This window comes from Macrobrachium nipponense, chromosome 27 (genome assembly GCF_015104395.2).
Source record: "Macrobrachium nipponense isolate FS-2020 chromosome 27, ASM1510439v2, whole genome shotgun sequence".
Taxonomy (NCBI): Eukaryota; Metazoa; Arthropoda; class Malacostraca; order Decapoda; family Palaemonidae; genus Macrobrachium; species Macrobrachium nipponense.
The window spans coordinates 15,872,039-15,896,519 of record NC_087216.1 but is presented as its reverse complement, the minus strand read 5'-3'; the positions used below and the strand labels follow the sequence as shown (position 1 = coordinate 15,896,519).

Sequence of the window (24,481 nt, the reverse complement as noted above, 5' to 3'; positions counted from 1 at the left end):
AGCAGACATACGAGAGGGTGCCGCGTACCAAAACAGAGGTACAGAAGTTCTGGCACGTAGTCATTAGAATTGCATTCTCCAGGCAAAGGCGCAAGATGTTCGCACAGCCGGCCATCGCTTTTGTCAGAATGATCCTGATACTGAGAGTAGCACTTCTCCAATATTCAGATGACTGCTGTAACAGGCAGTTCCTCTCAGCGTGGACTCTCTCCTTCATTCATACTCTTCCCTCATTATGACGAGGCAAGAGCTACGGAAGTTTTTTCTTAATAAGAATCTCGTCTATTCGGCGTTGGGGAATGACTGTGGAAAGGGAACATCAATCTTCCTTCCGTAAGCTCAATATATAAACAGGAATCCTGTCCCTTACGTGATTTCTGTGGAAATCACGAAAACTTAACAAGTTCCTGGATTAACTTCTTTCCTTAGGGAAATATTAAACGTATCGTCAAATAAGTGCATAACACATAATTGACAAAAAATGTATACTCTTTGTATCTTAATGGATTAGTTCTCATTGACAAAGATATCAATACATCTTATCGCGTAAGCATATAAGCTCCCTTGGACAAGATTCGGAGGAGCTCTCATTCATTGATTAGAGGCTCTTCCAAGTAATAGACGCGTAGAATGCGTCCTTTTAGTCTTATGTCCAAGAGAAAGGGAAGCTCGAGAGATTCTCTTCGATCCTCATTTCTCACTTGGGATCTCCTTCGCCTAATACTAATTCGTTCTATTGACGAAAAGAAGGAAGATAGTAAATTTTTCTATTCTCTCTCTGCCTTGGAGAGGAAAGAATGTAGTATAATGCTGTATAAGACTACTGTATGGTCAAGTCATATGCGCATACCGTAGTTACTTCTATGGTTGGCAACGAATTCCCTGTATCCTTCCAGGAGTTTCCTTGGTAAGGACTACGTTTAAAGGGATTGTTAAGAGAACCCCGACTCAGCTTCTGGATTTAACGAAGTCTTGTTTCGCTTAAATATGCATTAGTGAGAGCTTCCTGGGGCTCGATAATAATTTTATCATATTCCTTCATTAAATGGAGTAGCTGGCAACTCAGGAAGAATAAGGAGAGACGGCGAACGGAGACTGCCCACTGCTATTGCTTAGACCAACACAGTAGCATCTAGTTCTCGGTCATGAGCGTTCGGTTACATGTCTCTCTCCTACAGGATTGACTGGCTAACCGTATCTATCCCCTACAATCCGGACTTTGCCTCGGATTGAGGGGATTTGTAGGCAAACATGAATAAACATTGTCTGTGTTTTTGCTTAGAAGCTTTCAATAAGAAAGATATTGCAACCTTTCAATGCTGTTTACCGCAACGTAACACAATAATAGAGGATTCTAACGCGGCAGAGCACTATATTATATAATGCTCTCATGCTTACGAAAGCATAACTTATTAGAAGAAAAAAAAAAAAAATTATTGGACCTGATAATTTCTCGATATAGCGAGTGTTAATCGAAAGGTTCAGTAGCCTCTGACAGCAGGCTCGGTAACGTCACGGTTCGTTCCTGATTTTGTTCCCCGTCTAACTGGAGGGGTGTTCGATCCCAAGGATGGACGAAATGATTTTTTCAAATCAATTTGACTTTTTCCACAGCTCTCTCATATCTCAAGGAGCATCGAGAATCTCTTTGTTCGCCCCTGTTCGCGTTAACAAGAGAGAACCTGTTTGGAACACAGACACGGAACGTAACTATCCTTAAGAGGTTCACTGCACGAGGTTGCACGTCCGTGAGAACCTTCTCGATCGACGATATAACTATTGACTTATGTCTAATCTTAGTTGGGAAGAGAGTTGTGGAAACCTGCGAGATGTCTTCTTCATAGATCTCTTTGCAAGGTGGAAGACGAACAGGCTTCCTCTAGACTGCTTCCTTATTCTCGAACCAAGAGAGGTAGCAATATACGCCATTTTTAGTTTAAATGGGGAATAAACTTGAGTCTTTTTTCCCCTAGATATATCAATTCTTAACAGATATTAAGATAAATGGGCATCAAAGGAAGAGAGGATGATACTTTATGCCTCATTTTGGTCTTAGAGAGCTTGTATTCACAGAGGTCACGTTCTTCTCACAGCATGTTTTGGTGGGCTTTTCCAAGAGATTCTGGAGATTCTATCAGCATCTATTATAAATGGACCTTAACAGTTAAACCTCTCCACTCTGAGTCTGTCCATGTGCAGACTGACCAGAAGTGGACATGAATGAGAGGATTTTTCAAGGTAAATGACAATAGTCATGGCCAAGACATAGAATTGCTGCAGATCGTGCTAGATGGAATGAGGAAACTGTCCTCTTCCGATACCTCTTTGAACCACATAGCGGTTTTTTCTTCCCTTTCAGAGGGAAGAATCACCTTTGTATATATCTGCTATCAAAGAACGCAGTGAAAGGCTATACTTTGTCTATACAAGGGGAATTAGAGATAGCAGAGGATTAAGATCTTCGGGATCTTATACGATACCTCAATACGACAAGAGTAGGATATCATGTACTTCGAATGGGATCTTTTTGTGGCCTCAGATTCCGTGTTCCTACAAGATGGAACTGCTCCTCGTCAAACTTCTTTGAGAAATTTTATGAGGGAATTCTTTGTTTCTCTTGGCCCTAAACGACCAAGAAGACAAGTGAATTTTTTGTGCATTGGAATCTTGCATCAGATTCAATGGAGACTCGGCAATGGGTTCTTGCAAGCATAGTATGTCTGGCAAAAGAACTAAAACCCTCTATTCCTGACTCAACGCTTTCAGATAGAAGTTTCGTTGCCCAGGCAGGGTACTTAGGTTTTCACCTACAGAAGAAGAGATGGTTTAAACGTTTGCCTACAGAGTCTTTGGGGTGCGATGAGGGCTCGAAATGCTTCCCAGAAGGTATTCAGAGGGATACAATAAAGAGCTAGAAATCAGCAGTCCTCCCAATTTCAGCTCGGAGTCTCCTCCTACTTCCAAGCTCCTTCCCTTCCTTCGGACAAGGATAGGGAAGATTCTGCAACGAGGAACTTCATCAACAGGTAAGAAGAGATCTCGTTAGCAATGGAAGGATTCAAGAAGGATCCTCCTTGGAGGAAGACTCTTATCTCTCGTACTGTTAGATATCCTATCGTCTAATGGATGTAGCTGACTACAATCACCTCCCCTTGCCGGAGAGGCCAAAAGTTCAAAGTGGAACAATTTCTTCCACCCTTCTCCAGTCTCCTGTTAAACTATTGTGGAGGTTCAGGACTTTCGGACAATGTAGCGCCAACCAGGCGCCAAATGCCAAAACAGGCGTAAAAATCGCCAGAGGCAGACAGTTCCAAGGAACACTGTGATTGTCTGATGAAGAGAAAGAGGGGGCCTCCAACCTAGCGCAGATGCGCTAGAGGCGAACAAATCGGACAGATAAGAGTGTCCGATGTGGACATCGCCAGACATCCTTGAGACTACCAAGCTTGAAGCTCCAGCAAGTGGGGAGGAGTCAGCCAGGCGCCAGATAGTGCCAGTCTGGAGCCAGGCGCGAGGCGCCAGCCAGGAGTCAGGAGAAAAGCGCCTTTCAGGCGCTAGGCGCCAGCCAGACGCCAGCTAGGCTCTAGGCTTCATCCAGAAGAGATCCATTTCAAAGAAAGCCCTGGTCTTCTTTGAAACAAGTGTGATCGCTAAAGCACTTCATGAGTAACTTGATGATTCCTTCAAACAGCTGAGAATTAAAAGCGCATGAAGTGCGAGCTTTTATGAATTCTTGTTCTTTCCATAACAATATGTCATGAGGACATATTAGCTGTCACTTACAGGAGATGCAACTCTGTGTTGACTTCCCATTACATGAAGGAGGTCAAGTTGACCTACGAGAGATCCTTCTCTCTTGGTTATACGTGTCTACGGATACGTTGCTGGGATAGGGAGCCGACACTGATCCTTAACTAGTGAGTTAATTTTAATTTTAACAGTGTTTTTTTTTATTTGCGTTGTTTGAAAGGAGTTTGGGGATAACTCTTTTCAAATTAAGCACAAACCCTCGTTTTAGGATCAGGTGATCGGGATCGGTGTTGTGCTCCTTAATTATGCCACTAGGCATAGGTGTATTGTCATGTAAGTGGATAAGACCCCATTGACAAAAGACCATTAGATTCTGTCGAGTAAGTGGATAAGACCCCATTGACAGATCTACAAGAACTCTTAGCCATAGGTCACATCCTCGCTGAGGCTCTTGAGACGAAGCAGACTCCTAGCAATAGCTAGGAAGTCAACCCTTCGTCTAAACACATAGGAACCAAGGTTTTATTTATCTATTACCTACAACGTATGTTGTTTACCTGTCTAATCAGTAATTAGCTGTCTCTTACCCTCCGCCAAAGGTGCCAATCAGCTAAGTATATATCTGACAGGGAAGTTGAATGTATGAAAAATGATATTGTTATTGTACAATAAAGTTTCATACATACTTACCTGGCAGATATATAAGATTAAATGGCCCACCCAGCCTCCCCTCAGGAGACAGGTGGAAGAAAAAATCTGTTTCTAGAACGGTAATGGTTCCTATTCCTGCCACCCAGCGGCAGGCCGGTAGATCACCTGACCTACCTGCAGCGTGTGCCGCGAAATTTGAATTTCTGTTGGGGACGACGGAGTCTATAGCTAAGTATATATCTGCCAGGTAAGTATATGTATGAAACTTGATTGTACAATAACAATATCATGTTTGCTTGTCTTGCATCATTTTCAAGAGTTAGTGTTTGTCAAATAAGAGGTTAGTTTCCTTTGAACAGCGGGAGAGCTCAACTAGACGATCTGCCCGCCAGAGTTTAAATCGGGCTAAGAAGATAGCAATTCGATTGAGTAAGGAAAAGTTGGAGGTGAGAAACTAGGTATTGACATGTAGGCCAACATTTTCTCTCTCTGTGTTTATGGTAATTTTAAATCCTTGTATTTTGAAATAAGTCTACTTCAACTTGAGGTTTTATTATTATAAAGGATTAGTTTATCCAGACCTCTGAGCCTAACAAAGGCTCTTCTTGGGCTGGTTTCAACTTGAGGTGTTGGAGTAGTAAATATTAGTCTTTTAGAATTATTTTTTCTTTTTGGGTATTATGATGGTATTAGAAAATTTAGAAGGTAATTATATCTGGTTTGGCTACATATAATTCCTTATCTAACATTTATTTATTCTGCAGCAGTTATTTTAGAAATTGTGATATGTTAATTTTTTGAATTGGTGTTATAATGGTCTGGTTTTCCTTCTACGTAGAGAAACCTTGTAGTAGATAATTTTGCTCTCATCACCTTGGAGCAAGAGAAACAGTTTTTAGTTTTTGTTCAGAATTACTAATAGTACTATAACTTTAGTCACCAGTATTTCTTTTTATATATAAATCAGTCTAACAGTATTGTCTGCATTATTTTTGTCTATACATGGTTAACTAGTGGTTAAAGCAATAAGGGAAAAATTAATTGAACTAGCTGTTTTATACCTTGTCCGTCAACTTCTGGCAGCTAGGGTGCATTCAGAACACTTACAGTGTTCCTGTGTGACATTCCAGAGATACACCATGGCTCCCAGAGGAGTTGATAAGGTATAACATTTCATAGGTACAGGACGTGCATTAATTTCATGTGCAGCATTTTGATGTTCAAGTGACTTAATTTCAGGTAATATTAATGTAGAAATAGAGCCACAGCCACCAGATAATACTTGTAAGATGTAGTATATTGCTAGGATTTCCTAATGTTACAGTCATGCTTACATCATGGGATTACTATGTTAGATGTAATTTTTAAAATTAATCAATATTTATGGTAGTTTGATCAATAAAATGATGTCAGGGAAGGTTGTTCAGTGTTCACTTGCATTCCATATTTTAATGTTTTAAATAACGCTCCAAAGGTTCAACTGGCTTTAGTAAATCAATGGTCATTTGTATATTTCATCAGTAAGCGTTTTGGTTGGTGGTAAATATCAAGAATTATTTTCAGACTCCAGATTCCAGAAGGGCCAGAATAAATCCTCAAGCAAAAACTCCATCTCCTCAGTGCCCACTAGATAAGGTAAAAAAAAAAAAAAAATAAAAACCTTGTGTATCCAAACTTACTCATATGCAACTATTAAATATTTGAATCAGTTTTGAGTAAATTTATTGTTTTTATGAAGATAATGTAGAATATATAAGATATAATTTTTTCCAGATGCTCTGCTTTTGCCTTAGGACATTTTACTAAGTATTAGGAAGGGTTAAGCCATGAAAGTTGATATAGTAAGGTGTTCATAGACTTGTTCTTGTGAAATCCTGACAGTTTGAAAATATAAATATAGTAAAGTGGAAAGGAAATCTTGTGAGTAAAGAAAGAGGGAAAGGCCAAATTATGCTAGACATCAAAGCATGAATTGTAACAGCAAAGAGAGGAGTTTAGAGCTGTTTGGGGCAAACTAATGCAAAATATATTTTGTAAGCTGAATATACACCTGTTTTAACTAGTAAGATTTTGAAAACTAAAAATAAAACGTAAAAAATGCCCCAGAAATGAAGTTTTCTGTACATTTTATAATCAAGGTCACCAAAAATAGATATACCTTTTGGTGGTCTCAGTATAATCACAGCCTGTTTTGTGGCCTGGCCTATATTGTTGCAAAACACATGATTACAGCTAACTTTAACCTTAGATAGAACTACTGAAGCTAGAGGGCTGCAATATGATAAGTTTGAGGATTGGAGGGTGGATGATCAACATACCAATTTGCAGACCTCTAGAGTCAGTAGTTTTTAAGATCTAAGGGCAAACAGAAAAGTGGACAAACAGACAAAAATACTAGTATTATTGATATAAATTAGTTACTATGTACTCTGTTGGCTTGGCCACTGCAATCTGCCGATATGGGAATGAATCGTTGGGGCTATATATATTTTATTTTTATTTTTGTGATACTTTTCAGTTTACTATTTTTAACTAAGAACAATTTATAAACATTATTCCGAGGTCATATACAGGCATTCTGGTTACTGTCCAGCAAAGATAACGTCTGGGGTTTGGTTGGACTGATGAAAACAACTATTGACCTCTAAGGCACACAGTAAATTTCAGAGGTTTATTTGAAGGGAAAAAATAGTGTCTGACACCATGAAATACAGTCAGGAACAAGCGTAAAAGAATGAAAGAAAAGCAAAGAAGAATTCTGTTGGTAAAGTTTGAGGATATAGGAAAGATCAGTAAAAAATGAGGGATTGACATAATGACACTGCTTTTAGAATTCAGTTTTTCATAATCCAGATTCATGCTTGTCTTCTATTCTCTGTTTCATCTCTAAAATCAAATTAAGCACAGTACTTAAAGTTCAGCTGTCTGGTTAAACTACTCAATGATAATAGTCATAGAATAGTAAATCTTAATTCAGTGGGCATTTATGAAATGTGGGTATGACGTGTCAGTGGTATGACCAAGCATGGTAAGCATAGAAACTTTTTTTTTTTAATGAGAAAAGACATCTTTGCAGATTGTACGTCCAAAAATGGGGCAAGTTATGAGTGGTAATTCTACATTTGGAAGTTCAGGTCGTATAACACCAAAGACATACTCCAGAATTCGGCTTGGCTTAGTGAACTCTGCCTCATCATCTTCAACAGAGTATCGAAAAACTCAAAAGGTAGGGCAGGGATTTGGTTTAGTTACACAGCAAGTGCTTTCTCTCATTTCTGATTACTTTACATTTTGTTCATGAAACTTACCTGTCAGATATATATATAGCTGTATTCTCTGAAGTCCGACAGAATTTCTAAAAACTTACGACACGCGTAGTGGGAGTAGGGTGGTTAGTACCCATTCCCGCCGCTGGGAGGCGGGTATCAGGAACCATTCCCATTTTCTATCAGATTTCTTCTGTCGCCGGTGTTGTAAACAACTGTTTACAGCACCTCTGCCTCAGGATTTTGGAAAACTGTTATTGCTTGAGTATCCTCTTGACTTTTTGGTTTTTTGATATTGGATCGATAGCTAGGCATACGTTGACTTTGGATTGTTTAGATTTTGGCTTGGTTTTTTCCTTAAATAAGATGTCTGGGTCTAGTACGGCTAGCGCCAGGGTGTGTATGAAGGATGAATGTAAGGTGAGGCTACCAAAGGCTTTGGTTGATCCTCACACAGTATGTAAAGGTTGTAGGGGACAAGTGTGTATGTATGATTTTTGCTGCACTGAATGCGAAAGTTTGACTGATTTGCAATGGAAGACGTATGAATCCTACGTTAATAAATTAGAGCGTGACAGGATCAGGTCTTCCTCCAGGAGTAAATCGGGTAGCAGACAGGGTATTAACCCTTAAACGCCGACTGGACGTATTTTACGTCGACATTTTTTGTCTCTCGGGTGCCGACTGGACGTATTTTACGTCGACATTTTTTGTCTCTCGGGTGCCGACTGGACGTATTTTACGTCGACATACAAAAGTTTTTTTAAAAATTCGCGGAAAAATACTTTTAGGCCTACCAGCCGAAAACTCTTGAATCACGCGCCTTAGGGGATGCTGGGAGTTCACGGATCAAGGTGTTGTTTTGTTTACAATCGTTACGCAGGCGGGCAAGCGCGAATTTCTTTCTTGCCGCACTAAAAAGTATCTGTGACACATCTCGGAAATTATTTTGTCACTTTGACATAATTTTTTTACCATTTTAAATTAGCCGTTACATAGAGTATTATATATGAAAATGTGCGCATTTTTATGTAGAATACAACTAAAAAATACTCATGATTGTAGCTTTTATCAGTTTTGAGATATTTTCATATAAATAACGATAAGTGCCAAAATTTCAACCTTCGGTCAACTTTGACTCTACCAAAATGGTCGAAAAACGTAATTGTAAGCTAAAACTCTTATATTTTAGTAATATTCAATCATTTAACTTAATTTTGCAACTAATTGGAAGTCTCTAGCACAATATTTCGATTTATGGTGAATTTATGAAAAAACTTTTTCTTTACGTCCGCGCGGTAACTCTTCCGAAAAAAATCATACATGCGATTGTGGTAATGTTTGCACCATTTTAAATTACCCGTTACATTAAGTTTTATATATGAAAATGTGCGCAATTTCATGCACAATACAACTAAAAACAACCCATGGTTGTAGCTTTTATCAATTTGAAATATTTCATATAAAAAATGATAAGTGACAAATTTTCAACCTTCGGTCAATTTTGACTCTACCGAAATGGTCGAAAACGCAATTGTAAGCTAAAACGTTTATATTCTAGTAATATTCAAGCATTTACCTTCATTTTGCAACAAATTGGAAGTCTTTAGCACAATATTTCGATTTATGGTGAATTTATGAAAAAAATAACATTTTCTTTACGTCCGCGCGGTAACTCTTCCGAAAAAATCATATGTGCAATTGTGGTAATGTTTGCACCATTTTAAATTAGCCGTTACATAACGTTTTATATATGAAAATGTGCGCAATTTCATGTATAATATAACAAAAAATAGTTGAAGGTTGTAGCTTTTCTCATTTTCGAAATATTTGCATATAAATCCCGATAAATAGAAAAAAAAACCACGTTCGGTCAAATTTGACTACCGAAATGGTCGAAAAACGCAATTGTAAGATAAAACTCTTACAGTCTAGTAATATTCAGTCATTTATCTTCATCATGAAACAAATTCGAAGTCTCTAGCACAATATTTAAATTTATGGTGAATTTAAAAAAAAAAACTTTCCTTCCCTCCGTGCGCGGATTCTCCGCCACAAATCTCCGAAATGCGTAAGTCCCATTCTCGGAATATTTGCTCTGTTTCATATTAGGCATTTCATAGATTTTTATATATGAAAATGTGCGCAATTTCATTTAGAATAAAACGAAAAATATTTGAAAGTTGTAGCTTTTCTTATTTCCGAAATAATTGCATATAAAAAAATATATATAAAAAAAATTCTACATTCGATCAAATTTAACTCTTCAGATATGGTCGAAAACTGCATTTGTAAGCTAATATTCTTACAGTATAGTAATATTCAATCATTTGTCTTCATTTTGAAAGAAATTGAAAGTCTCTAGGACAATATTTAGATTTATGGTGAATTTTTGAAAAAAATATTTGTTTACGTCCGCGAGTTACGAATTCATGCATTATTTTGTGATAATATTTTCTCTGTGTTGCTTTTATCGTTTTACAATGTACTATATATCAAAATGATTGCAATTTAGTGTACATTACAACGAAAAAGAAAGTAACTTGTTACCTTTAACCGTTTTGCGCACAGCGCGATTTGAATACAATTATATATGAAATTTCGTTTTTGCGCTATCATATATCGCATTATTTATATATGATAATGATAATTTTTTTCATTTCTGATGGTTGCATACTAAACTTCAGGCAATGACAAAAAAAGGAGCCAAAAATGAACTCTTAATCTTCAAAACTAAGCGCGCTGTGATTTTTTGAAAAAAACATTTTTTCCACTTCCGCGCTCACTCTGAAACGTCTCCGGCACACGGGAGACATTTTTTTTTTTACCGCTTCGGCGTTTAAGGGTTAATGTATCCCCTTCTAACCCTCCTGTAGAGTTTATAACTCCTAACCCCGTAGTGTTGCCTTCGGGCCCTCAAGTGGTGTCTGCGGATTCGTTGAAAACACTCGAATCCAAAGTGCTTGCCCTTGAAAATAGGCAAAGTGCTAAGTGCAGTGATAGTGCCCCTAGTGAAGTGGAGGGGGCGTCAGATCGGCCCTATAGCGCCTCTAGGCTGGGACCTCTGCCGGACTCCCAGGACTCAGGGAGAGGGCATGTCGAAGGCCGAAGGAGGGTTACGGGGATCCCCCACTGATCTGACGTCCCTTCAGCAGCTCCTGTAGACGCTTCCCAGGCTGCTAAGGAGCGTGCTCGAGCACGCCTCCTAAAGGATTGTTTTTCGTCCTCCGACGCGTCCTCCCCGCGCAAGGGGTGGGAATCTCGTCCGGATTCGCGGCCTCTGAAGAGGACCTTTCAAGATCAAGACGCTTCACGTCATGCTTTGTCTGATTGGCGGTCTTCTCCGTAAAGCGTAGCTTTTCCGCCCCAGAAGAAGACTAGGACGTCATCTGACGATGACGCCTTCGAGCGCCCCAGTCGCTCTAGAGCCAGGGCTTTTCCTGTGAGAAGGAAGAAGGCGTCCCCTCGCCCCTCGCCTTCTCACAGGCACAGCTCTTCTCCTCGCAAGGAGACTTCTCAGACTGAAGTTATACTCGCTATGCAACGTCAACTGGATGCTTTGCTTAAGCAGAGGGAGACGGTTCCTCGTCGCAGGAAGGACGACAGACTGCCGGTCAAAAGGACCAGACAGTCTCCTCCGCCTTCTCCTCGTTCTTCCCCGTCTCCGGTTGTTTCGCCCTCTAGACTTCGTTCTTCTCCCCAGTGTTCGTCTAGAGGTGGCGGTAGACGTCAATTGACTCTTGCTCCCTTGGAGAGAGAGAGGTCTCATTGTGCTCCCCTCTCTTCTCGGCGAGAGGACGATCTGCATTCCGATCTCGACGCTTTTGTGGACGACGAAGTTGTGCCTGTTAGACGGACTTCAGTACGTGTGGATCCTCGTAGTAAGGAAAGAGCATCTTCCTTTTCTGCTCCTCGTTGACCTGCTCGTGTCGACGATCAACGTGACGCTCGTCAGAATGCAGATCCTGTATCTTCGCGGGACGTTCGTAAGGACGCTTCGCTCGACGCTTGTTTGGACGCTTCGCTCGACGCTAGGATGGACGCTCCGCTGGACGCTTGTAGAGGAGTTCGTAAAAGCGCTTTGGACGCGAACGTGGAAGTTCGCACTCACTCGGACGCTTTTCCCGAGTCTCTTGCTGACGCTTCATGACTTCGTGCAACATCACGTTCACCTCAAGCTTTGGTTGACCCTGTGACTGTGAAGGATTCTGGTTCGGGTCCGCTCCCCACTTCTTCTCGACATCGCTCAGATATGAGACTCGGAGCGAAGGGTCTTTTGCCTCTTCCTTAGGGGTTTCACTCTGGTAAGGAAGAAGGGGAGTTAAGCTGCTCTTCTGAAGAGGTTGACGGAGAACAACCTTCGACGTCTGCTTCTTCAGATTACCAAGTCTTAGCTCGGCTTCTCCGTGATTCGTTCGGGGATACATTCCTTCCTTCTGCTCTGCCTTCTCCTCCCTCGCAGTTTTCTTCGTCGAAAGCAAACAAAACACCTGGTTTTATTAAAATGAAGACTTCGCTATTGACCAAGAGGGCTTTCCGTAAGGTTAACACCTGGATGGAATCTAGGAAAGCACAGGGAAGGACCACTTTCGCCCTGCCTCCGTCTAGGCTTAGCGGTAAGGCAGGGATGTGGTACAAAACTGGTGAAGAGTTGGGACTGAAAGTTCCTACTTCAGCGCAAGGAGATTTTGCCAGTGTTGTGGATACCTCTAGGAGATCTCTCTTAGCTTCAGCGAAGGTTTCGTGGACGACTTCTGAACTGGATCATCTTTTGAAGGGCCTTTTCAGGTCCTTGGAAGTCTTCAACTTCTTAGACTGGTGTCCGGGAGTGTTAGACAACCAGTCTTGTAAGCCAGATTCGATTAGCCTCGGGGAGCTGTCCAGTGTATTGTCATGCATGGACAAGGCCGTCAGGGATGGCTCGGAGGAGTTAGCCTCTCATTTTTCAGCAGGCGTTTTAAAGAAGAGATCGCTTTATTGCAATTTTGCAGCTAAGTCTGTCTCTCCCGCACAGAGGGCAGAGCTTTTGTATGCGCCTTTTTCCCCCAGGCTATGGTGAAGGATCTGGCAGTAAGCCTTCAAGAGAAAGCCACTCAAGACTTTTGGCTCAGTCGTCGCGACGTCCTACTGGCCCTTCCACGTCTTCAGGAGTCCAATCTAGTAGAAAGCAGAAGCCCTTTCGTGGAGGAACTTCAGCTAGATCTTCACCCCGAGGAAGAAGTCTTCCTAGAGGTAGAGCCCCGGCTAAGTCTAGGGGCAAGAAGTGCAAGATCCTTCCTTCAGTCACCGGTAGGAGCCAGGCTGCAGTTGTTTGGAGAAGCCTGGAGCGAAAGAGAGGCGGACACCTGGTCTCTCAACATCATAGAGAAGGGGTACAAAATCCCTTTCGTTAAGCCGCCCCCGCTGACTTCCACTCCCAGGGACTTGTCCCCGTCGTATCCTCGAGAAAAGCGGAAGATACTTTTCGACCTGCTCGAGAAGTGAGCAGTGGAACAGGTCTTAGACCTGGCAACGCCAGGATTTTACAACAGATTGTTTCTAGTTCCGAAACAGTCGGGAGGGTGGCGGCCGGTCTTGGACGTAAGTCGTCTGAACCTCTTTATAGAGAAGCAGAGGTTCAAGATGGAGACACCCGTCAGTTCTGGGGGCCTTAAGACCTGGAGATTGGATTGTATCACTCGACCTTCAGGACGCCTACTTTCACGTCCCGATACATCCCCAATCTATGAAGTACCTTCGGTTCGTCCTGAAAGGAAAGGTCTTTCAGTTCAGGGCTCTTTGTTTCGGACTGAGTATGGCCCCATTTGTGTTCACCATCTTAATGAAGAATGTGGCGAGGTGGCTCCATCTTTCCAACATCAGAATCTCGCTCTATCTGGACGACTGGCTCATACGAGCCTCTTCGCAGACCCGGTGCCTGAAGGACCTGCAAACGACTCTGTCTTTAGCTGCGTCCCTGGGACTGCTGGTGAACTTCGAATAGTCACATCTGACCCCAACACAGTCCATCGTGTATCTGGGGATTCAGATGGATTCAGTGGCTTTTCGGGCTTTTCCGTCCCAGGAACGTCAGCAACAAGGCATAGAAAAAGTGTCAGCCTTTCTAGGGAAGGATTCATGCTCGGTGAGGGAATGGATGAGTCTGCTGGGGACCATTTCCTCGCTGGAGAAGTTTGTTTCCCTGGGGAGGCTACACCTCCGACCTCTTCAGTTCTTCCTGTCGGACAGCTGGACAGACAAGGACAACCTCGAAATGATATTAACCATCTCAGAAGAGGTAAAGAGCCATCTAAGATGGTGGCTCGATCCGTTGAAGCTGTCGGAGGGCATGTCCCTCAAGCTTCGGAACCCCGACCTAGTGTTGTTCTCCGACGCGTCATCCACGGGGTGGGGAGCAACACTAGGGGGGGAGGAAGTGTCAGGCACCTGGAGAGGGGAACAAGTAGCCTGGCATATCAACTTCAAAGAGCTGGCAGCCGTTCAGTTAGCGCTCCGGTTCTTTTAGGACAAAGTCTCCCGTCGCGTAGTCCAAGTCAACTCGGACAACACCACAGCCCTGGCATACTTGAAGGAACAAGGAGGAACGCACTCTCGCTCCCTGTTCGCTCTAGCGAAAGAGATTCTGCTTTGGGGGAAGGCGAGAGAAATCACTATCTTGACAAGGTTCATTGCCGGAGTCGAGAACGTCCGTGCGGATCTCCTCAGTCGACAAGGACAGTTGCTGCCGACAGAGTTGACCCTCAATCAGGACGTATGCCAGGAGCTGTGGGGTCTTTGGGGATGTCCTTTGGTGGACATTTTCGCAACTTCAAGAACAGCGAGACTTCCTCTTTACTGCTCCCCGGTTCTCGATCCAGGAGCAGTAGCAGTAGACGCCCTTTTATGGGATTGGACGGGTCTAGATCTCTATGCATTTCCCCCCTTCAAGATCCTGGGGGAAGTGATGAGAAAGTTTGCAGCTTCGGAAGGGACAAGGTTAACGTTAATCGCCCCCTTTTGGCCCGCAGCGGACTGGTTCACAGAGATGATGTCATTCCTGGTAGATTTTCCGAGATCTCTTCCTTTAAGGAGAGATCTACTCAAACAGCCCCACTTCGAGAGGTACCACAAAAACCTCTCCGCTCTGAGTCTGACTGCGTTCAGACTATCCAGAAGTTGGCCAGAGCGAGAGGTTTTTCGAAACCTGTGGCTAAAGCTATCGCCACCGCGAGGAGACCATCTTCAATCACGGTTTACCAATCGAAGTGGGCAGCTTTTAGGAGCTGGTGTAAGAAGAAAGGAGTTTCCTCTACCACGACCTCTGTGAGCCAGATCGCCGACTTCCTACTTTATCTCAGACAAGATTTGAAGCTTGCAGTGTCGACCATTAAGGGCTACAGAAGTGTTTTATCTGTGGTTTTTCGTCATAGAGGTCTAGACCTAGCCAATAACAAAGATCTCCATGATCTATTGAGATCTTTTGAGACCACCAAGGTGCCTCTTCCTAAGTTGCCTTCTTGGAACTTAGACGTGGTCCTAAAGTTTTTAATGTCAAGTCGCTTTGAACCTCTTCACACTGTGTCTTTGCGAGACTTGACGAAGAAGACTGTATTCCTAACTGCTCTGGCGACGGCGAAGAGAGTTAGCGAGATACAAGCTATTTCTAAGCACGTCGGCTTCAAAGGGCATAATGCGGTCTGCTCTTTGGGAATGACGTTTCTGGCTAAGAATGAGAACCCCTCCAACCCTTGGCCTAAGACGCTCGAGATCAAGGGTATGGCGGAGATTATTGGTCAAGAGCCAGAAAGAGTCCTGTGTCCTGTCAGGGCTCTAAGAGAATACCTTCGGAGAACAAGGAATTGTATAGGTTCTGCGGAGAACTTATGGTGTTCGGTCAAGAGACCAGATATGCCCATGTCCAAGAATGCGCTGGCATTCTTTTTAAGGAACACCATAAAGGAGGCGCACTCTTCTTGCAAGGACAGTGATTTTGGACTGTTGAGAGTAAACGCTCACGAAGTGAGGGCTATTTCGACCTCGATAGCCTTCCAGAAAAATATGGCCCTCGCACTACCTACGGGAGGTGAGAACGACGTACGAAAACTTAATCGCTTGGGCCACGCCGCAGACACTATTTTGGGGGCAGGAGGTAGCACTCATCCTTTCCCATAGAAAAGGGTAGGTGAGTTTTTTAATCTTTGTAATGTTTATGGTTGTAGGGTCGGCCGCCGAATGCGGACTTCCCTTCTATTAGCCTTTTTATGTGGGAGTATTTTGGTAGGCTAACTTAGGTGTTGGTTTTGCCTCGTTGCCCTCGGAAGTATGTTCATGGTCTAGTCACATTGTGGTCACGTCCCCGTTGACAGATCATCTAGAGCGCACCAACTACACAGGTTACTACCTTGTTGGTAACTCTAGTGAAGTAGATGCAGGCTTGGGTGACAGTAATCACGAAGTCAGCTATGCTAACAGGTAAGGAACCAAGATGTCAATCATCTACATGTATATGTTTCCTAAAATCCTTTTCTGTCTCTCCCACCCCCAAAGGTGGGATTCAGCTATATATATATATATCTGACAGGTAAGTTTCATGAACAAAATGATATTGTTAAGATACAATAAAGTTTGTTCATACTTACCTGGCAGATATATATATTTTAAGTACCCACCCTCCTCCCCTCAGGAGACAGTGGAGATAGAAATCTGATAGAAAATGGGAATGGTTCCTGATACCCGCCTCCCAGCGGCGGGAATGGGTACTAACCACCCTACTCCCACTACGTGTGTCATAAGTTTTTAGAAATTCTGTCGGACTTCAGAGAATTCAGCTATATATATATCTGCCAGGTAAGTATGAACAAACTTTATTGTATCTTAACAATATCATTTTTCATGAAGGATCAAGTTGAATGAAAATAAGCACATACCTTTTGTTATTTATATTTTATTTGTTTATTTATTTATTTATTTATTTACTTTTTTTTTTCAAGAAATGCATGAGAAAGAAAGTTTATCATTTTGGTAGGTAAAATTCAAATGTCTATTGTTGGTTGAGTTGACATGTCTTCTGTCTTATTGTAGAAAATGAACACTCCTATTGAAGCTAACAGAACTAAAAATATTGGTAACATTGTCACTGGAGTCACAAGTTTCATCAAAATCCAAGCACCTAAGCCAACACAGGAAGATTTAGAGGCTAAGAAGCAGTTGGAAATGCAGAAGAAAAGGGAGCGCGAGGAAGAAATTAGGAAGAAAAAAGAGGAGTTAATGAAATCTCGAGCAGAAATCCAGAAGCGGTAAGTCATCGGCTTATTGCATTTTCACAATGATGGAAAGTATTTGCTGTTTTATTACAGAACTTGTATTGAATTGCAAGGAGACAAAAAGTAGCATTATCAAAGCAAAATTGTATTGCATATCTGGTATACGGACACATGAACCAGTCTAAAACTAATATGTAACATAGTTTATTAAAGCATAAAAATAGGTATAAACATTACAGGGGCTAAAGCTGCCAAAGTGCACAAATAGTTGCAGACTGGGACTTAGGATGAGATTGTAGTTTAAGGAATTTATGAGTGATCTCTTTACCACCAATTAAAATTTATCTGCTTTTCGCTTGGAGGTAGGACAGTGAAACGAAGGATTGTTGGAATGCCACATGTAAAAGAAATTGGTGCATCCATTAATGAGGGGGGCTGATGATACTTTTATTATATCACGAGATGTAGAGTAGTTTAAGGCCGGTAAGTGCTACGTTGAAGATAATCATTCTTAACACTTATTACCATAGTAATGGAGGAAGCCATGAGAGTGTAACAGAGGTACTACCATGTGCAGATAAATAAGTGTTCAGTGCAGTTTCAGAGGGATACATCACAGAAAGATTAAGTTGATTGTTGCAGTAGAGAATAGAGGCATCAAAATTAGCATAAGGTGATTGAAGTGGAAGTAAATGATGAAGTCACATTTTATTACTAATGTACTTTCAGTTGAAATATAGACATAATATTACCTGTATGAATGAAAATTTACTTAGAAAAAGAGTGGAGAATCAAAACCACTGCAACAGGCAAACTGGAAGGAGTAATCGGAAGTGATAACAACAGGATCACAGGAAACTAAGAAAGGGAGATTGATACTACTCGTAGACCCAGACTGCATACACAAAGTAGACTGCTTTAGAACATTCCAAACAAAAATAAAAGGCATAGTAAATATGATTAGTAGGGATGTGCTGAGATAAATGTTAACAGAACTAATGGGAGCTTTGGGTAATAAATTTAGGTTTATTTGATATTGTAAAAGGTGATTTTAGGGATTGTTGTCATGGAAAGACTTGATTATCAGTTTCTACAGCAATGGACAATTAATGAATGATGTAGTGGTTTTCAATATTACAGTAATAAATTATTAGTTTGAAAGTATTTTCTTTTCAGAAATAGCGTTTTAGATGCAGTGCATGTTTAGGGTCAGTCTGTATGTGCCCTTTTTTGTTCTGACTTTTGCTGTCAATACTGGTGGCACCATTTCATAATTTTACTCAAAGGCTTGAGTTACTTTGGTTTTCAAGAGGTTTTCACACTTAAGTTTTTAATCTGGAATTATTTTTAAATGAGGCCTTTCTTCTTCTTCTTCTTCTTCTTCTTCTTCTTCTTCTTCTTCTTCTTCTTCTTCTTCTTCTTCAGCACTATTATAATTTCTTGCATTCCTTTCCTTGTTCTTGAAGTTGTGCTGAAGATGGGATTTGCAGTTAATTGTTTTGTCATCATTTGTCTATTCTCAATCATTTTAAGGCGTAATGAGGAGCGAATGAGACGAGCTAGAGAGGCTCGGGAAGAGAATGAAAGAAAAGCAGGAGAGGCTAAAGAACTCCAGAAAGCAGAAAGGAAGCAGCGAGAGGAGCGACTAAAAGAAGAGCAGCAAAAGAAAAAACACCTCATGTTAGCTAAGAAGCAGGCTGAGGAAGAATCCAAAGCTCGAAAAATTAAAGAACAGGTACAGTGTCTTATTAATTTCTGAGGCGAGATACTTTTTTTTTTTTTTTTTTTTTTTTTGCATTGCCCTCATTTAGATTTTTCATGTTGGTTCCTTGCATTGAAGATTGATACATAAATTGAAAGTATTTGAAAATTTCTGTTATTTTGTGAAGATGGAGAATATAAATAAAGTTTGAGACCATAGGAATATGAAACCTTATGAACCCTATTGCATCATATTGTGTGCCAGTGTAATGCAAGACTGGCAACCCTAAAAACTGTTACAACTTCTCCACTTGTCACCTGTTTCCATCTGGTGTTTAGCTTTAAATAATAGGGAAGTCACATTTTACAATGCAAAAAGTTTAATATGTTGTATACCAAGTACTGCATGATTATTATTATAAATGAAGTGATTTATAGTCATATGCTGTAGCCTGATGTTGACCCCAGCATGTCTGGACTTGGGCACTGTTGCATCTTTCTTTGTTCATCTCTTCTTTGGTTGTGTTAGGTTCTTCTTACTCCGTACTTGATATTGTACTCATCATGCTATGGTGATGCCTCTTGAGAAGCAATTAAACTGTTTAGGTCCATTATGATACATTTGATGCGTCATCTGAAATCCAGTGGTTGAGTCAGTTATGACATGTCATGTTATTTGGTTAAAAAATAATAATAAATAAAATAAAATAAATTTATGACACATCAAAACTTTTAAAATATATTGACATGATCCTCCAGCTTCGCTTAGGAAGTGCTGTGTTTTAGATAGCTCTTGGCTCTGCAGTCCTCAGACTTGATATTTTGTAGCACAAAGAATTGTGCTGTAGGTTGAACTTGCCTAAGAGTTTTGGAGCTCTCACATAAGAACAAAGGGCTTGCAAAGTTAGGTTGTGCTGTAAGATAGTAGGATAATAAAAGATCAATCAGGGAAAAGGCAGAGAAGTATTGAATGTATATAATGGAACACTATTGAAATCTATAGTACAATATAGAAAAAATGTGTAAAACTAGCAAAGGATTCATGAATGCTTGTTGACTTAGTAGCAGTTTAAGTTTAATAGAGTGCACAATATAAAAAGTCATCAGATCTTTTCAGCTTTTTACAGACATCATAGAGGGGTGTTTAGATTATGTAATAAATGATTGCTTAATACAGTACTTCTCCTTAATGGTTCCTCTTATTATCCAGTGCTCAGCACCAAGTTTATGTTCCAATAGGACATTTAGATCTCCATCATCTAAAACTTATATATTTGTAACATAAGCTACCTTGTTCCTGCATTTAATTTTTATCCCAAAAACTTCAGGATTACAGTGCTGATTTGTCATGATTTTAGCTAATGAGCAAACATTTATCTTTTAACTAAATATTATCCATACAGTTGCTCTGATGCACATTCCATTCAGTTAGTTTACTTACTTATCTTAATTATCCTTTAAATTCATATTTGTGTGTGGTCCTCTATAATGAAATGTTCGTGGCTAGATTTGGCTGTGTGTGGTTTATGCTACCTAGGGTTGGTTATCCAGAACACTCGTACTTTTGATGATCCTGGGAATTGATGTATTGCCTTCCTTCTTATGATAATTTTACTTTCCATTATCTCCATTTTTATTCTTCCCACTTTTTATATACAGGCAGTCCCAAGTTATCGACAGGGGCTCTGTTCCCCAGGAGGTGCCAATAAGCAAAAACTGCCATTAACAGAAACTCAGCGATTTATGACGCTTATGCCACTGATAACCAGAACTTGGCCTGTTATGGTGCCATAAGTCGCTGATTTTATGGCGCTAGACGAACACTATAAAACTGGATCACCGATTACCAGGGAACTGCCTGTATCTGCTACCACCTATTGTGTATACTCCCCTTGGTCTCATATTCCTTCCAGTTCCCTTCCTTCATATTTAACCTGCAAACAACAGGACCCCACTTTGTATATTTTGAAGAGATATATATGGTAGAGTACATACAAGAAAAATATAAAAAAATCAAGACCTACTACAACTTCTACACAATATATTAAAGACAATAACTCACCATTATACTCTTGACAAGTAGGAAATGACAAAAGTTCTACATAATAAGATGACAATGGAGACAGTAACACATATGACTTTCTGTAAGATCTTGACCTAGATTTTGCCTTGTTAGAGCTGCTGACCTGTGGCCACTGCCACATTTTACGGTTGTTTTCAATGGGTTTTGATTTTCACTTATGTGCTGTAAGTTACTAATATTGTATTTATAATTGAGATAACTGCCTAAGAATTAAATGTTTTGTAGATGCCATCATTAGCAGCAATTTTTATACAGTGATAATTAATATTGTTTTATCATTGTTTAATTTGTGTTTTCAGCATTGCAATTTTCTATTATATAATTTGTCTCATATTTATTGACATCCTTTGAATTTTGCAGATGGAAGAGAAGCGAAAACTTGAAGAGAAAAGGTTAGCAGATGAAGTGCGAAAAGCTGAGGAGGAGGCAAGGAGAATGGAGGAAGAAAGAATAGCAGAGGAGCAAAGGCTTCAAGAAGAAGAAAAAAGGAAGAAGTAAGTTTTGCATTTGTTTTCTTTGTTTTCTAACTTCATATGTATTTTTAAGATAAGCTCAAGATTAACAGAGATAGAGTACAAATCATCTCTGGCTGTAGATTCGGTACTGTTGTTATTGTTATTAATTAATTTAACAGGACCACTTAGTTAAATTACTTAATTCATTGGAGTGTACTGTTTTAACCTTTAAACGCCGATTGGACGTATTAAACGTCGACGAAAATTGTCTTTTGGGTGCTGAATTGACATATGAAACGTCGACTCAAAAAAGTTTTTAAAAAAAATTGTGGAAAAATAGTTATAGGCCTACTTGGCGAAAACTTTGAATCACGCACCTTGAGGGATGCTGGGAGTTCACGGATCAAGCTGTTGTTTTGTTTACAATCGTTACCTAGGCGAGCAAGCGTGAATTTCTCTCTTCTCGCAATAAAAAGCATCAGCAACACATCTCAGAAATTATTTCGTCACTTTGACATGATTTTTGCACCATATTATATTTGCCGCAACAAATTGGAAGTCTCTAGCACAATATTTCGATTTATGGTGAATTTTAGAAAAAAAAGCTTTTTGTTCATGAAACTTACCTGTCAGATATATATATAGCTGTATTCTCTGAAGTCCGACAGAATTTCTAAAACTTACGACACACGTAGTGGGAGTTAGGGTGGTTAGTACCCATTCCCGCCGCTGGGAGGCGGGTATCAGGAACCATTCCCATTTTCTATCAGATTTCTTCTGTCGCCGGTGTCGTAAACATCTGTTTACACACCTCCGCCTCAGGATTTTGGAAAACTTTTCATTGCTTGAGTATCCTCTTGACTTTTTGGTTTTTTGATTGGATCGATAGCTTGGCATACGTGACTTGGACTGTTTTTGAATTTGGCTTAGATTTTTTCCTTAAATATGTCTGGATGTAGTTCGGCTAGCGCCAGGGTGTGTTCGAAAGTGGAATGCAAGGTTAGGCTTCCTAAAGCCTTGGTTGATCCTCACACATTGTGTAAAGGGTGTGGGGGGCAAGAGTGTAAATATGATTTGCGCTGTAATGAAGTGTGAAAGCTTGGATGATTTACAATGGAAGACGTATGAATCCTACGTAAATAAGTTAGAACGTGATAGGATTAGGAGGTCTTCCTCCAGGAGTAAGTCGGGTAGCAGACAGGGTATTAATGTATCCCCTTCTAACCCTCCTTTAGATTTTGTGTCTCCTAACCCCGTAGTGTTGCCTTCGGGCCCTCAAGTGGTGTCTGCGGAGGGTAATGCCCTTTCGCTTATCCTGGATTCATTGAAGACGCTTGAATCTAAAGTGCTTGCCCTTGAAAACAGGCAAAATAAGTGCAGTGATAGTGCCCCTAGTGAAGTGGAGGGGGCGTCAGATCGGCCCTATAGCGCTCTAGGCTGGGACCTCTGCCGGACTCCCAGGACTCAGGGAGAGGGCATGTCGAAGGCCGAAGGAGGGTTACGGGGAACCCCCACCGATCTGGCGTCCCTTCAGCAGTTCCTGTGGACGCTTCCCAGGCTGCTAAGGAGCGTGCTCGAGCACGTATCCTGAAGGATTGTTTCTCGTCTTCCGACGCGTCCTCCCCGCGCAAGGGGTGGGATTCTCGTTCGGATTCGCGACCTTTGAAGAGGACTCTTCAAGAGCTTGACGCTTCACGTCATGCTTTGTCTGAGTGGCATTCTTCTCCGGAAAGCGTAGCTTTTCCGCCCCAGAAGAAGTCTAGGACGTCATCCGACGATGACGCCCGCGAGCGCCCCAGTCGCTCTAGAGCCAAGGCTGTTCCTGGGAGAAGGAAGAAGGGTCCCCTCGCCCCTCTTCTCACAAGCGCAGCTTGTCTCCGCGTAAGGAGACATCTCAGACGGAGATCATCATTGCGATGCAACGGCAACTGGACGCTTTACTAAAGCAGAAGGAGACGGTACCTCGTCGAAGGAAAGACGATAGACTTCCTATCAAGAGAACTAGGCAGTCTTCTCCAACGGCTCCTCTTTCGTCCCCGTCTTCTGATTTTTCGCCCTCTAGACTTCGTTTTGCTCCCCAGGGTTCGTCTAGAGGTGACGTTAGACGCCAGGTTAGAGAGAGTTCTCTGCATGCTCCTCTCTCTTCCCGTAGAGAGGACGCTCGGCGTTCCGACTTCGACGATTTTGTAGCTGGCGGACGGACTTCTATGCGTTCGGCCCCTCTTCGACATGACAGTGTTGACGCTCAACGATACGCTAGTCGGGCAGTTGATCAAGTTTCTTCGCGGGACGTTCGTAAGGACGCTTCGCGGGACGTTAGAAGAGTCTCTTTGATGGACGCTCCGTTGGACGCTTCGCTGGACGCTTCGCTGGACGCTCGGTCGGACGCTGATTTGGACGCTCGAGAGAACGCTACGTTGGACGCTCGTAGACGTTCTAGTAAGAGCTCTGTGGACGCGAATGTGGAAGTTCGCTGTCACTCGGATGTTGTTCCCGAGGCTTTGGCACGTTCGCCTCTAAAGGTGATTCCTGATCCTGTGACTGTTAAGGATCCGTTACCCTCGTCTTCTCTTCATCGTTCGGATAGGAGACTTGGAGCTAAAGGACTTCTGCCTCTTCCTTCGGATTTGCACTCGGGTAGGGAAGAAGGAGAACTTAGCGGTTCTTCTGAGGATGTTGATGAAGAACAACCTTCTACGTCTGCTTCGTCAGATTATCAAGTTTTGGCACGACTACTTCGTGATTCGTTTGGCGATACTTTCCAGCCGGCTGCTCCTCCTTCTCCTCCTTCTCAGTTTTCGTCGTCGAAGACAAGCAATTGTTCCGATACGTAATACAAACCATCGGTCCTTTAACAATAGGAAGTAGCTAGCGGCAGCTGGAACGGTCGTAAGCTTCGAACAAGGGGAGAACGGTAGTTAACTGCTTGTCCGACAGTCGCGCGCCGCGCGACTGGGAGGTAAACAAATCACTTTTGCTTTCGGCCGCGGGTGTGAAGGACGTGTTTCGTCATCGCTCTCTGCCCGCTTCATCGTCGTATGCTTTGTTTATATTGTGTTTTCTACTAATGGTTTGTTTGACTTGAAAATGAAACTGTAAGTACACTGTTTTCATTTTCATTACTTAATTATGAACCAACATGGAGTTATCGCCGTAGATGCGGCGATTTCCTCTCTTTTCATGAATTGAACCCTTGAATTATGTCTCGGTGCCGAGGGCGGGCGCGCTCGCGCCGAGTCATGTATTTTGGGCGAAAGTGTGTAATTGAAAATGTAAGTACTCTTTTCATTATATTTTTGCCCTGTGCGTTCGTTACCGAGAGTGTGATTGCGC

General features: G+C 41.6%; 1 protein-coding gene across 2 annotated transcripts in view; it reads left to right on the top strand.

Moving 5' to 3' along the window:
* The window catches only part of LOC135200857 (inner centromere protein-like), a 57,682-nt gene that overhangs the window by 10,765 nt on the left and 22,436 nt on the right, over positions 1-24,481 (top strand). Inside the window, exons 4-9 of one of the 2 annotated variants that reach the window (XM_064229561.1) lie at positions 4,761-4,847; positions 5,965-6,036; positions 7,478-7,627; positions 16,728-16,942; positions 18,443-18,644; positions 21,054-21,187. In XM_064229561.1, coding sequence (XP_064085631.1) covers positions 4,761-4,847; positions 5,965-6,036; positions 7,478-7,627; positions 16,728-16,942; positions 18,443-18,644; positions 21,054-21,187 — 860 coding nt within the window. The remainder of the gene's footprint in view (positions 1-4,760; positions 4,848-5,964; positions 6,037-7,477; positions 7,628-16,727; positions 16,943-18,442; positions 18,645-21,053; positions 21,188-24,481) is intronic. The other variant, XM_064229562.1, reaches the window with a different exon arrangement.